Raw genomic sequence first — 11,827 nt, forward strand, 5'->3', positions numbered from 1 at the left:
TGAACAAATATGTGGAATATTTAAAAGATGATTTTTAATGATCATTATACCATATAGGATTGGAGAGGTGTGTGTGTGTGTGTGTGTGTGTGTACACACACAAGTTTGCTATGGATCTGCAAGTAAGTTTACAAATAAATAGCTAATAATGTCCTCTCAAAGTATAATTTGTTTTCCTAGCCTGGGTTTATGTTTTTACAATTTCAAATTAATTATTTGTCTTTTATAGAAACAAAGGATGGAGTATGGCCCGAGACCGACCGATACTCCCTCTGCTCCCTCGCCTCCTCCAACACCAGCTCCCGTTGCTGTCCCCCTTCCACCTTCTACTCCAGCACCTGTTCCTGTGTCAAAGGTCCCAGCAAATGTCACCCGGCAGAACAGCAGCTCCAGTGACAGTGCTGGCAGCATCGTGCGAGATAGCCAGAGACACAAGCAACTTCCTGTCGACCGTGAGTTTCCCAGGGAGGCCAAAAATATACGGTTTCTCCTGTGAATTAACAGCACTTCTAAGTAAAATATTGTTCATTATTGGTTCTACTGGCATTAAATATTATTAGATAGAAATAACAGTCCGTTATACTCGCATGGTACTTCTTAGATTGCAAAGATCTTTCACCTAGGTTCTCATCCTCCAGGTAATCCTGGGAAACAGGAGATTCTCTCTGCTCTCTAATGTGTATATTTCTACAAATATTCCAGTACATTATGGTGGTTGAATGCAGACCCTGGAGCCAGACATACTTGAGTTTGTATATATAGTGAAACATCACTTTCTGGCTGTGTGACCTTCAACAATTTTGTAATTGTCTCTATATTTCAATATCTGAGAAGTGGAGGAAAATAATGGTATCTACTTCATAGCATAATTGTGAGGATTTAATGAGATAATGTGCATAAGCATTTAGATCAGTCGTTCGCAGCCAGGGGTGACCTTACCCCAGCTCCCAGGGTCATTTGCTATTGTCTGGAGACATATTTTGATCACAATTGGATGGATGCTACTGGCATCTAATAGTTAGTAAAAGCCAGGATGTTTAGCAATGTCCTACAATGAACAGGACAGCCCCACCGCCCCCAGCAACAGAATTACCTGGCCCCAAATGTCAATGGTGCTAAGGTTGAAAACCCGTGATTGATTTTGACCAATATGACACAATATAAGCAATCAGTAAATATTTGCTGCTATCATCATCAGTATAATCATCATCATAGTTTTCCTGGTGCTCTTCCTCATGTTTGCTATTCTCATATATATGTATATATATATATATATATATATACATATATATGAGATGTATATACAGAGAATGTGTATACAGAGAATATACACACACACACATATATATACACACAGTCACACTAACTTAGTATAATCAACATGCCAATAGCAGTTTCAAATTTGCCCTCCAGATTCAGTTTTCATGTGATTTTAGACTTCAACTTCATATTTGCTTAAACTTAAATTTTACTTTTCATATGAATGGTTTCTGTGAAAACCAGATTTAAATAAACTAAACGAAAAGATGTTATGGCCAACTTTGGATTATACTTGTTAGTACTGGGGAACCGCAGTGTAGATAATTTGAAAACTGAAGGTAACTCGAAGATAATTTTTATTCTGTTTTGCCTTATAGAATATGGCTTGTCTGTTTGTCAAATTATGGGTTCTTTTAAGTATTTTAAAATTACTTTGCTATACCTATACTTGATATCTAAAAATTCTTGGAAAACTAGAGCAAGGAAGATATTTCCTTAATATGATAAAAGTGTATAAAGGGTGTGTGTGTGTGGGCGTGTATATGTGTCTGTGTAAAGGGTGTCTTTCATTCTCTCATTATGGCCTCTCCTAGGGCTCAGTTCTGGGTTCTTTTTTCCATATAAGCATACTTTTACTGCAAATGATCAATGTATTTCCATTTTCTTTCAATACTGTGTATATTGTTGGAAAAGGGATGACTCCCACATTTGTCTTCATATCAGGTCTCATCTCTGATATCCAGATATATGTATTGAACTATTAACTTTATAGCTGAGATTGGATGCTTGAGATTCAAGTTCAAAACCAAAGTATTCAATCTTTCACTCCCATTTGCACCCTACTGTTTTTCTCATCTCAGTAAATCACAGCCACGTCTATTCGGTTGTGGTCATTCTTGATAAGTTAAAAAAATTAAAAAAGAAGACACGGAAGCTATTGCTATTTAATTTTTCTAGAAATTCTGGTTAAATGCATAAGTGTAAGTCTACTTTTTGCATTACTTACTCTCCAAAGGTGTAGCCAGTTTAATTCACCTTCTTATCCAGATCTTGACCTTACCAAAAAACTAATGAACAATGAAGTTTTGGAAAAGTGATTACTCTTTCTGTGTAGCAAGAACAATTGTGTGTGTGTGTATGATAATGTGTGTGTGTGTTTAAATATAATATGCTACTAAATTTTGTAAAATTTTGTGTATTTTTTTAAAAGATGCTTTTATTTTTTTCAAAGACACTAAAGACATAGTTTTGAGATGAGAAAGTTCTATAAATGTTTTTATTGATTTCCCTAAGGAAAATTTTCCTCTTAGAAATAACTATTCTTTCTTCATTCTTACCACAAGTTTATAACATTTCCCTCCTTTGATACGTCAGCGCAGTAATCTTTGACACTGTGGCGCTATTTTTCCAGGCCTAGGATCAGAGTTCATGGGCATCCAGTCCCCGTTTGGAACATATCTGTGGGTTGGAACAGTTTGTTCTTTGTCCTAGTCTAAGAAACTAAGAATAACCTAATGGGAAAAAGGCATAGTTAGAATACTTTAAAGATAGAGAACTCTCCTGATAATTATGACTCATCATTTTCAAGTCTGTTTTTCATAAGTAAAAGGGTGACATTGGTATATAAAATATAAACATCTCTCCCAAAATTGACACTTGTACTTGTTTCCTTAAAATAGTAAAATTTTGCATTTACTTATATAAAGTTCCTTTTAAAGTTCCTCAAAAATATAGTTTGACATTAAATAAATATATTTCTTTTTATAAAACAAGTATTTTCCTTCTTTTTTTTTAATTAATTTTTTATTGAGGTAACATTGGTTTCTGACAAGTATTTTTTCTTGATAGCTTTTTCTTGAGCACTTTTTTGAGAACATTTTTTCTGAATGAATGTTAGGGCTTCTTAACAGTCTTTTAGAACCAAATAGACATGTTTGTTTAATTGATAGCCAGATTTCTTTTAAAATGTGCCTATTATGCTACCTACATTCTCTGCTTACTGGCTAGACTTCTGATAAAAATAAAATGGAAGGCATTGTAAAGTGAATACTCACTCATAAAAATGTTACGAAATAGCTGTAAACAAGGAAAAAAGTTAACATGCCTGTTTTTAAAATGTAACAAATAGCAAAAGCCAGACGCCTTTAAGTGCTGAAGTGCAACTGTGCATTGCCTATTCAAACTGGCTGCTTGGAGCCCTGTGTTATATAAGCTATTCAGATTGACTTGTGGCGGGATTCAAAAAGGTTCTCTCTTATCACTTTTGAAGATCCCAATGCTTTAGTTGTTTTGCATTTCTTCCATTTCCTTTGAAATGTTAGTCGTTTTTGTTTGAGTTGAGTCTTTTGTAATCAGAAGTGTTACTTTAGAAAGAGGTGTGAAATTAGTCTGGTTTGTTGTCCTGTGCTAGAACTTCGCAAATGGAAACCAAAAGCCAGGAGCACATTAGAAGAGGTTTTTGTACTCCCTGGAAGAAGATTATGCTGTGGACTGGAGATGGTCATGCAGTGGCTAAGTCAGTAGATGAGAAAACAAATCTTTCAGTGTGGTGATACTTTTTCTTTTTTATTCCTTTGAGATGTGCTCATATGCTATATGGCGTATCACGTAGTGATTTAAAAGAGTTAACTAATGAAATGCATGTAGTGTATTACTTAAATGTAATAATCAATAGTATTCCCTCTCACTCTCTCTAGCCCCCTTATTCTTTCTCCCTCTCTCTTTTTCTCCCTCCATTCCTCCCTTCCTTTCTCCTATTTCTCTTTCTTTTGACTTCTTCAAACAGTCTAAACACTGAGGCATTAAAAAGTTAGACTGAAGTAACACTATCTGATTATTTCACACTTTCACTTATTTCCCAGGGGTACCAAATGCCTTCTAAAACACTCTCCCTGGAAAAAAAAAAAAAAAGATCATAGAACAATGGTCACAAAAAGCTCCCTTAGTGATCAGATCATTGCCTCTTGTCAAGTTAAGTAGTAATTGGATTACTATATCAGTTCTCTTTACTTAGTCCTTGAAGATGATATACAAATAACGTATCTGTGTATGTGTGTACATATGTATATTTTTAAATACACATTATTCCCTTTCCCATACATTCGTTTCTTTCCCATTTTTCTCATAAAGTTATGTGCATAAGCATAAAATGGATAGGGGAGAAGGGATACTGGATAAGTTAATCAAAGGTAGTTTTAATGACTTTGGCCATAAAACAGCCATGAGCTGAAAGTCAGAAAACCCAGTTCTAGCTAAATTCTGCTACTAATTAACAATGTGATTTTGACAGATCATGTCTCCTCTTTTGCTCTCCATTTTCTTACCTAGTTATTTTACTGGTTGGTACTTGATGCTTTTCGAAGTCTATCTTAGTGAAAAAATCAGAATGCCTCATTCATTCATTTATTCAATGAATATTGATTGAATCCCTGCACTGTTTCAGGTGTTTCAGATAAAGCAAACAAAACAGGTAAAAATCCCTTTTATCCTCAGGCGTATTGTAATGAAAGGAGATAGATAAATAAAAATTAAGTTGGTAGAGAATATTAGAAGGAGGTAAGTAGTTTGGAGAATAATAAAGCCATGTGGGAGGAGTGCTGTTGGGGAGGGGGTTGTAATTTCAAATAGGGGAAATCTAAATGAGGGGAAGAGTGAACGCTGTGGCTATGTAGGGGAAAGCATTCCAGGCAAAAGCTCTTAAATTTGAAGAGCACCAAGGAAGCCATTATGAACTAGAATAGAGGGATGCAGGAGGGCAGTGGAATTGCCTAAGAGAGGTGGAGGTCATCTAGGAGGAACTTGGATTGTGTAGGAAGGTTTTGAGCAAGAGAGTTGCACTATCTGACTTACATTTTAAAACGATCATTTTAGCTGTTGTATTGAGAAAAGAATGAAGAGCAGGGTGGGAGAGTGGAGAGTAGAAGTAGGGAGACCTATGAATAGGCTGGTGGCTTAGATCAAGCTGCTAACAGAAAAATGGAGTGAAGTGGTTGGATTTTTGGTATATTTTGATGATAAGACTAACAGGATTTGCCGATGAATTGAATGTAATCGAAGATAAAGGGGAATCAATCGTAGCTCCATGGTGTTTTGCCAGAGGACGTGGAAAAACAGAATACCATTAACTAAATTGGGAAGTCTAGCATAGAGGCAAGCTTCAGGAAGAAGATAAGCAGTTCAGACTGGGACATATTATATTTGAGACATCTAATAGACCTCCAAATGAATATATCAGGTAGACAGTTGGCATATATGGGTCTAGAGTTCTGAGGAACAGTCTGGACTGGAGAAATAATTTTAATAGTCATCAGCTTTTAAATGGCATTTAAAGCCATGAGACCAGTGATCATTGATGGAGTGAATGCAGTCAGAGAAGAGGTCCAAGGATTGTCCTCCTTGGACCTTTAATGTTACTTGGTTGGGAAGAGCACTTTAATGTTACTTGGTTGGGAAGATGAGAAGATTCAGAAAAGGATACTGAGAAGGAGAGGCCAATGAGACAAGAGAGTGTGGTGTCCTGGAGGCCACAAGAAAGAAAGTGTTTCAAGGAGGGATCATCTTCTTCACATGTTGCTGATGGGTTAAATGAGACAATGACTGGGAACTGACCACAGGAGTTTAGCAAAATGTAGTGGAGGGATGGGGCCAAAAGCCTAATTGCAATGAATTTAAGAGAAAATTGGAGAGCAGGAATTGGAGTCAGCTAGGATAGGCAGCTTTCACAGAGTTTTGCTGAAAGGGAAGCAGAGAAATGGGCAGGAGTGAGGAGGGGACATGGAGTCAAGAAAGGGCTTATTTAAAGGTGAGAGAAATAATAAAACAATAGCATGTTCGTATGCCAATGAAATGATTCAGTAAAAGAGAAAAACTGATAACACAGGATAAGTAGGGGAGAAATTACTGTCCAAGTATTTAAATAGGCAGAGAACATGAGATCTAGTGCACATGTAGAGCATGGAAACAGGTCATCTGTAATGTACTGGGAAGGCTGGAAGGCAGAGTGTATGGGGAAAGTGAGGAGAACTGCTAGGGGAACTTATGAAGGTTCTCTTATTTTATTCAGAAATTAGGAAAGTGAGATCATCAGCTCATGGTGAGGATTGGGGAACGGGTGTTGGAGGTTTGCAGAGAAAGAAGATATTAAATACTTGTCTAGGACAGTGAGCAATTATACGGTCTAGGGCAAGATCTCTCAACCTGATTCCTGTTGACATTTGGGGCTGGGTAATTATTATAGGAGACTGATGTGTGCATTGTAGAATATTCTGTGCATCCCAGGCCTCTACTCACTATGTGATAGTAGCATCCTTTCACCTCTGCCCCCCACCAACTTGTGACATCAAAAGTGTCTCCAGCCATTGCCAGATGTCCCCTGGGGTCAAAATTTCCCCCAGTTGAGAACCGCTGGCCTAAGGAAATGTAGTATGATTGTCAGGGAGCACTAACAGCGTAGTTGAGGTTCATATTCATGAATTTAACATGAGATCATTCAGCATTGTCGTGTTATATTCAGCGTGCAGGTGCAGGCACAGAATAAGCACCAAGTTAGGTTTAACAAGGGTTGGGGTTTTGCCAAATGAGTACAATGAAGAGAGAGGAGAAAAGCCAGGGAGTGATTTTAATAATTGATCATAGAATTTATATTGGATGAGGCTGAAAGTGAAGAAAGATGGTAGGAACACTAGATTATAAGTCCCATTGGGGTCAAAGGATTATTGGCTTTGGGGTTCTAGAGAGAGTGACATAATGTTAGGGGTTTTCAAAAATAACCTACTCCATGTTGGTGTCTAGGAAGGAAATCTCAGATGGAGGAAGTGCAGGATGAGCTCATCCACAGACTGACCATTGGTCGGGGTGCCGCGCAGAAGAAGTTCCCCGTGCCACGGCAGAATGTGCCAGTTGTCAATATCACTTATGACTCGACTCCAGAGGATGTGAAGACATGGTTACAGTCGAAGGGGTTCAACCCTGTGTAAGTCTCTCTGGAAATACTTTACAATTCTGTGTGTTAATTGTGCGTTGTTTTCAATTTGGTCACTAAGATGTCACAAATGCCTCTTAAAAAATGTAAGAGCCCAAACTGCATTTGTTCATGCTCGGGAAATGACTAGAGCTATTTGCCACTAAAAAGGAATTAGAAGAAGCAGAAATAACTATCATTTGATGGCACTGCATTTTCCAGGTGGTAGTGTCTGTTCATCATTGTCCCTTAAGCAAACTATCAGCAGCTTTGAGGCCTGATAGCTTTTTTCTCCCCCATCAGGTTACCCAGGGTGGGAGTATGGTCTCAGCTAGACTCCTCAGACCATATAGGACATATAGCAGAATCTTTCCTTCTGCTGCAGGATATAGATTCTCAGGCAAATAAAAAATAGACAACATTACCTATTATAGATTATCATCTAATGGAGCTTTTCCTTTAGTAAACCCACGGTAAAGATTCTATTTATCTATAATCTAAAAATTTGTAAACATTTTTTGTGTATTTGATATAATGAGTTATTTGAATAGTACACATTCAAGAGAACTTGATGTATTATAAACTCTCTTACCCAGCATGACTGAAAAATGAGGTACACTGGTTAGTCGATTGTCTGGTTACTAGAGAGTTATCTGTTCTTTCTATGAAACACCAAATTTCAAGGAATTGGTACTAAACAGTAATGATACAAAACCCAAGTGGCTCGTTTTTGAGCCTTCATAATCAATCATCTTATATAGCCTCAGGGTCATCATCATTAAAGTCCATTGTCATTGCCCTAAGTATTATAGTATCATTTTATGAGTTCCAGTGTATGGAGCACCTAGAAAAGAGAAGTTATAGCAGGACTAAAAATTTTTCTCTTTTGTTTTTTGTAGACAGTATTTTTAATGCTCTGTTTCTTTTTTCTTCTTTTGTTTTTTCAGGACTGTCAATAGTCTTGGAGTATTAAATGGTGCACAACTTTTCTCTCTCAATAAAGATGAACTGAAGACAGTCTGCCCTGAAGGGGCCAGAGTCTTTAGCCAAATCACTGTACAAAAGGCTGCATTAGAGGTATGACTTGTCAACCTAAGGTGGTGTTTTTCTGTGTTAGTCAAGAGTGTGGACTGCAAATTGAAAGCTCTGGAAAGTGTTTATGTCCATATCGGTGAATTTCCCTTTCATACAGAGCTGAATTCAATTTGACTCAGTTTTTGTAATTTGTCACTGAAGACCATCAATGACCATTTGTGGGAAGATTCCTTGGTTGTAAATGCTCATGTAACATGAAGCTTGAGCTTCCTACACTTTTGAACATTGAATGAAAAATCTAATGTTCTTATTTTATATGCATTAACTACTTCTGTAGGAATTTGATTTTTGATACAATAATGGACATTCATTTCTGAGTGAATCAATGCCTTAACAGGCCAGAACTCTTTTGCCTGTCCTTAATATTTAGCTGGAGATTCTCATGAGTTAGAGGTTATAAGGTCTTAAAAGTCTGGCTGTGTGTCTTAGGCCTGGTTATACATCTAAATCAGAGGGAAAATATTAGGTAGGTAACATTGGACATAGGGAGCCCTGGAGAGGAATTCTGTAGTCATAGTTGTCTGTACGAAAGCCGGAGAGTAAGTGTTTTCTGGATTGGATATACTTCAGCTTCCAAGAACCTACTTGACTTAAAATGGGCCATGTAAGGGTAGTAGTTTCCACCTGTCACATCTCACAGCTCTTAATAGCTTTCATGAAAATTATTGGACTCAAATGAAAGGATATGGGCTTTGGTGTGAAATTGATACATAATTATCTCTAGCAGGTATATTATATAAACTCAGCAGTTAAATAACTCAGTAAAATAGCTTCATGCATACAACCCTGTAACTGTTCTCAGTCAGGAGAAATTACATTTCCCTTGGAAATTTTTCCTGCGACATTGATCTTGGGGATTCTATATTAGGCTTTCTGTATATTGAATATGAAGAAGGATTATGTCTTTTCTGAGGCACTTTGTTACCGTTATACCTTCTAATTTTAGTGAGGGTGTATAAATTACTTCTTAAGGATATGATTGCAAGTTCCATATTCCTAACATTTTTTAATTCCTTCAGTCCAGACTCCCTATAATTGTCATTTGCCCTCACTGCCCACTTCCTCCAGGTCTCTTGTCCTGTTGCTCTGGATGTGAACTGAGGCAGGGGCTGCTACCTGAGGTTCTTCATCTTCCACGGCTGCCTTCCCACCATGCCCTTCTCTTGCATCTGGTTCATCTTTCAGATTACTCACCTGTTTTGCCAGACTCCCATTGATGGGAGTGGAATAAGGAGGGTGCACAGGGATTGTAGACAGGGCTTGGAAAGGAGAAAAGCCGAGAAAAGTGCTGTCAGAGGGTCAGAACTGTGTGAGGGAAACTTAGTGTATTCTGAGCCCAGTATTTGGGCCTGATTTAGAATCCCATAAAGGCAGATACATATCTTGCTTGACCTAAAGAGGGTTCTTTGATGATTTACCATCTTACTGTGCTTATTGGACACATATCTGCTTTCTCCCAGGGAGTCTAGAGCACTCCATATGCATTGTCGATTTATCTTTCTCATGTTTAAATGAAAGGCATGATGAATGAATTGCCTTAATAATTTTTTCATTTGTAAAGTATCTTAATGTGATATGTTAGTGAAGTCCAGAAGCATCATTTATTAGATATTAGAAGAAAAACACAAAGGATGTTTACCCTGAGCCATTTCATTACATTTCATTGCAGCCCGCACAAACCAGTAACCATCTTGTCCCAACCGTGTTTATTTTACAGGACAGCAGTGGCAGCTCTGAGTTGCAGGAAATCATGCGAAGACGACAGGAAAAGATCAGCGCTGCTGCTAGTGATTCAGGAGTGGAATCTTTTGATGAGGGAAGCAGTCACTAATTTGTTTATTTGTTTTTAAACTCCATTATTCTTGGCATTATTCCAACGTGCTTTGTTTTAAGAAGCCATGAAGGGAATGTCAGGTTCTTATTTCTTGGTATACTTAATTTATTGCCATAAGAAAATGATGCTAACATAAGTAAGCAGAGGACTTGCTTCCAGGCCCATTATTTTTATTAAAATTGAAAAATTTTAAATAGAATTTTTTGACCTTGGGAAATATTTTGTCTACTTTGCTAAGGTGAAGTTTCCTTTATTGGATTAAATATTTCCTCCCCATCTCAGTGCATAGTCAGGCATTTTTTGACAGTGGTGAATTTATTTATTGCAACAGAACAAAGATATTGGCCATGATTTAAAATCTAAACAATTTCAGTTTTGCCTGTGACTATGGTTTCTGTCATTCAGGGTGTAGCTTCCTTTAGGCTGCCTCTGTTTACTTAGGTTTCTTCTTTGACATACTCCATGATAGAATATTTAGATTTATTTAAAGTTCTTAATGCCAACAGCTTAAAAAATTAGAACATTTAATGAACTGTAAAATAGAACAAGGCCTTGGACATGAAAATATAAACCTAGGGAGCATTCCCAAGACATTTTGTTTGTCATGGCTCCATTGATCACAATTCCTTGTATAGCTTGTATTTTGATTTAGTTTATATTCTGCTTATTATCTATACTGTGTTCTTATATATGAGAAAGCACAAGTGGAAAAGAGGTCATATACATTCAAAATCTGTCACAAGAAGTAGCCTGCATTGATGTGTGTTACAGTATTTTGCTTAATGAAGGCCTCAGTTCTGAATATTGATATAAGTAGTTAAAAGGAAATTGAGGCCATTTTGTGTGTTTATCTGTGTCAAGTTTTTCTGGTAATAAGAAGCACTTAATTTACACATATTTTAATCCTGTGAAAGATTCTAGGTAGAGATAAGAAAGATACTTAACCTTCAACAAATGTTATTTTTGGAAACACGACTTTTGTCATTAAATGTTATATTATTTCACATATATAAAACAGATGTTATGTAAGAATGTTGTATATTTTAACATAAATCCATTTAGAGAGATTATCTAGATTCATTAATTTTCATAGTGCCTTTTTCACATGAGTCAGCTGGAAAGTCTGCAATAAACAGTATTTGCTGTATGTTCATAAATGGCTTCTGTCTCATTGGCAAAAAGGATCTTGGGTATGTAGACTGGGGATCAAGAGTGGAATGGGAAAAACAGAGGCTGACTCTTTTTTTTTTTTAACTGATTTCCAGTATATTCCTGAGTGGGTAGAAACCACTTTAGAACACTTTCTTCAATTGTTTCTCTTCTTTCCACCTCTCTTATTTCGTCATCTTTTCCTTCTACCCTCTGATCACAGTAGTAAAAACAAATTTACACAGCACTTATGATTACTAAGTGCTTCCACATAAATGCTTTATTAGATATCTACAATAAGTCTATGAGTTGTATTTTGTAGATGAGGATACTTAGCTTTTTAGAGCCTAATTCTCCCCAAAGCATGAGCGATATGGGAGTCTCTTGTCTTCCATTTCCCAGTCTGTCTTTAACATTGCCCCTCAGACAAAGTGAAGCAAACATGAGAGTCATAAAGAATTATTGTAGATCTTTTCTGCTTCATAAGCATTGACACACATTTATAACTTAGCCCTTATTGAAAACCTCTG

General features: G+C 36.9%; 1 protein-coding gene across 3 annotated transcripts in view; it reads left to right on the plus strand.

Moving 5' to 3' along the window:
• EPS8 (EGFR pathway substrate 8, signaling adaptor) overlaps positions 1–11,299 on the plus strand; it is a 170,256-nt gene extending 158,957 nt beyond the window's left edge. For all 3 annotated transcript variants that reach the window (XM_087442704.1, XM_014791344.2, XM_087442703.1), the window contains 4 exons: positions 230–452; positions 7,051–7,231; positions 8,167–8,296; positions 10,032–11,299. In XM_087442704.1, the coding sequence (XP_087298830.1) occupies positions 230–452; positions 7,051–7,231; positions 8,167–8,296; positions 10,032–10,145 (648 nt within the window). In that variant the 3' untranslated portion in view covers positions 10,146–11,299. The remainder of the gene's footprint in view (positions 1–229; positions 453–7,050; positions 7,232–8,166; positions 8,297–10,031) is intronic.
• The last annotated feature ends 528 nt before the right edge of the window (positions 11,300–11,827 follow it).

This window comes from Ceratotherium simum, chromosome 17 (assembly GCF_057802395.1).
Source record: "Ceratotherium simum simum isolate JZ-2026a chromosome 17, ASM5780239v1, whole genome shotgun sequence".
Classification (NCBI taxonomy): Eukaryota; Metazoa; Chordata; class Mammalia; order Perissodactyla; family Rhinocerotidae; genus Ceratotherium; species Ceratotherium simum.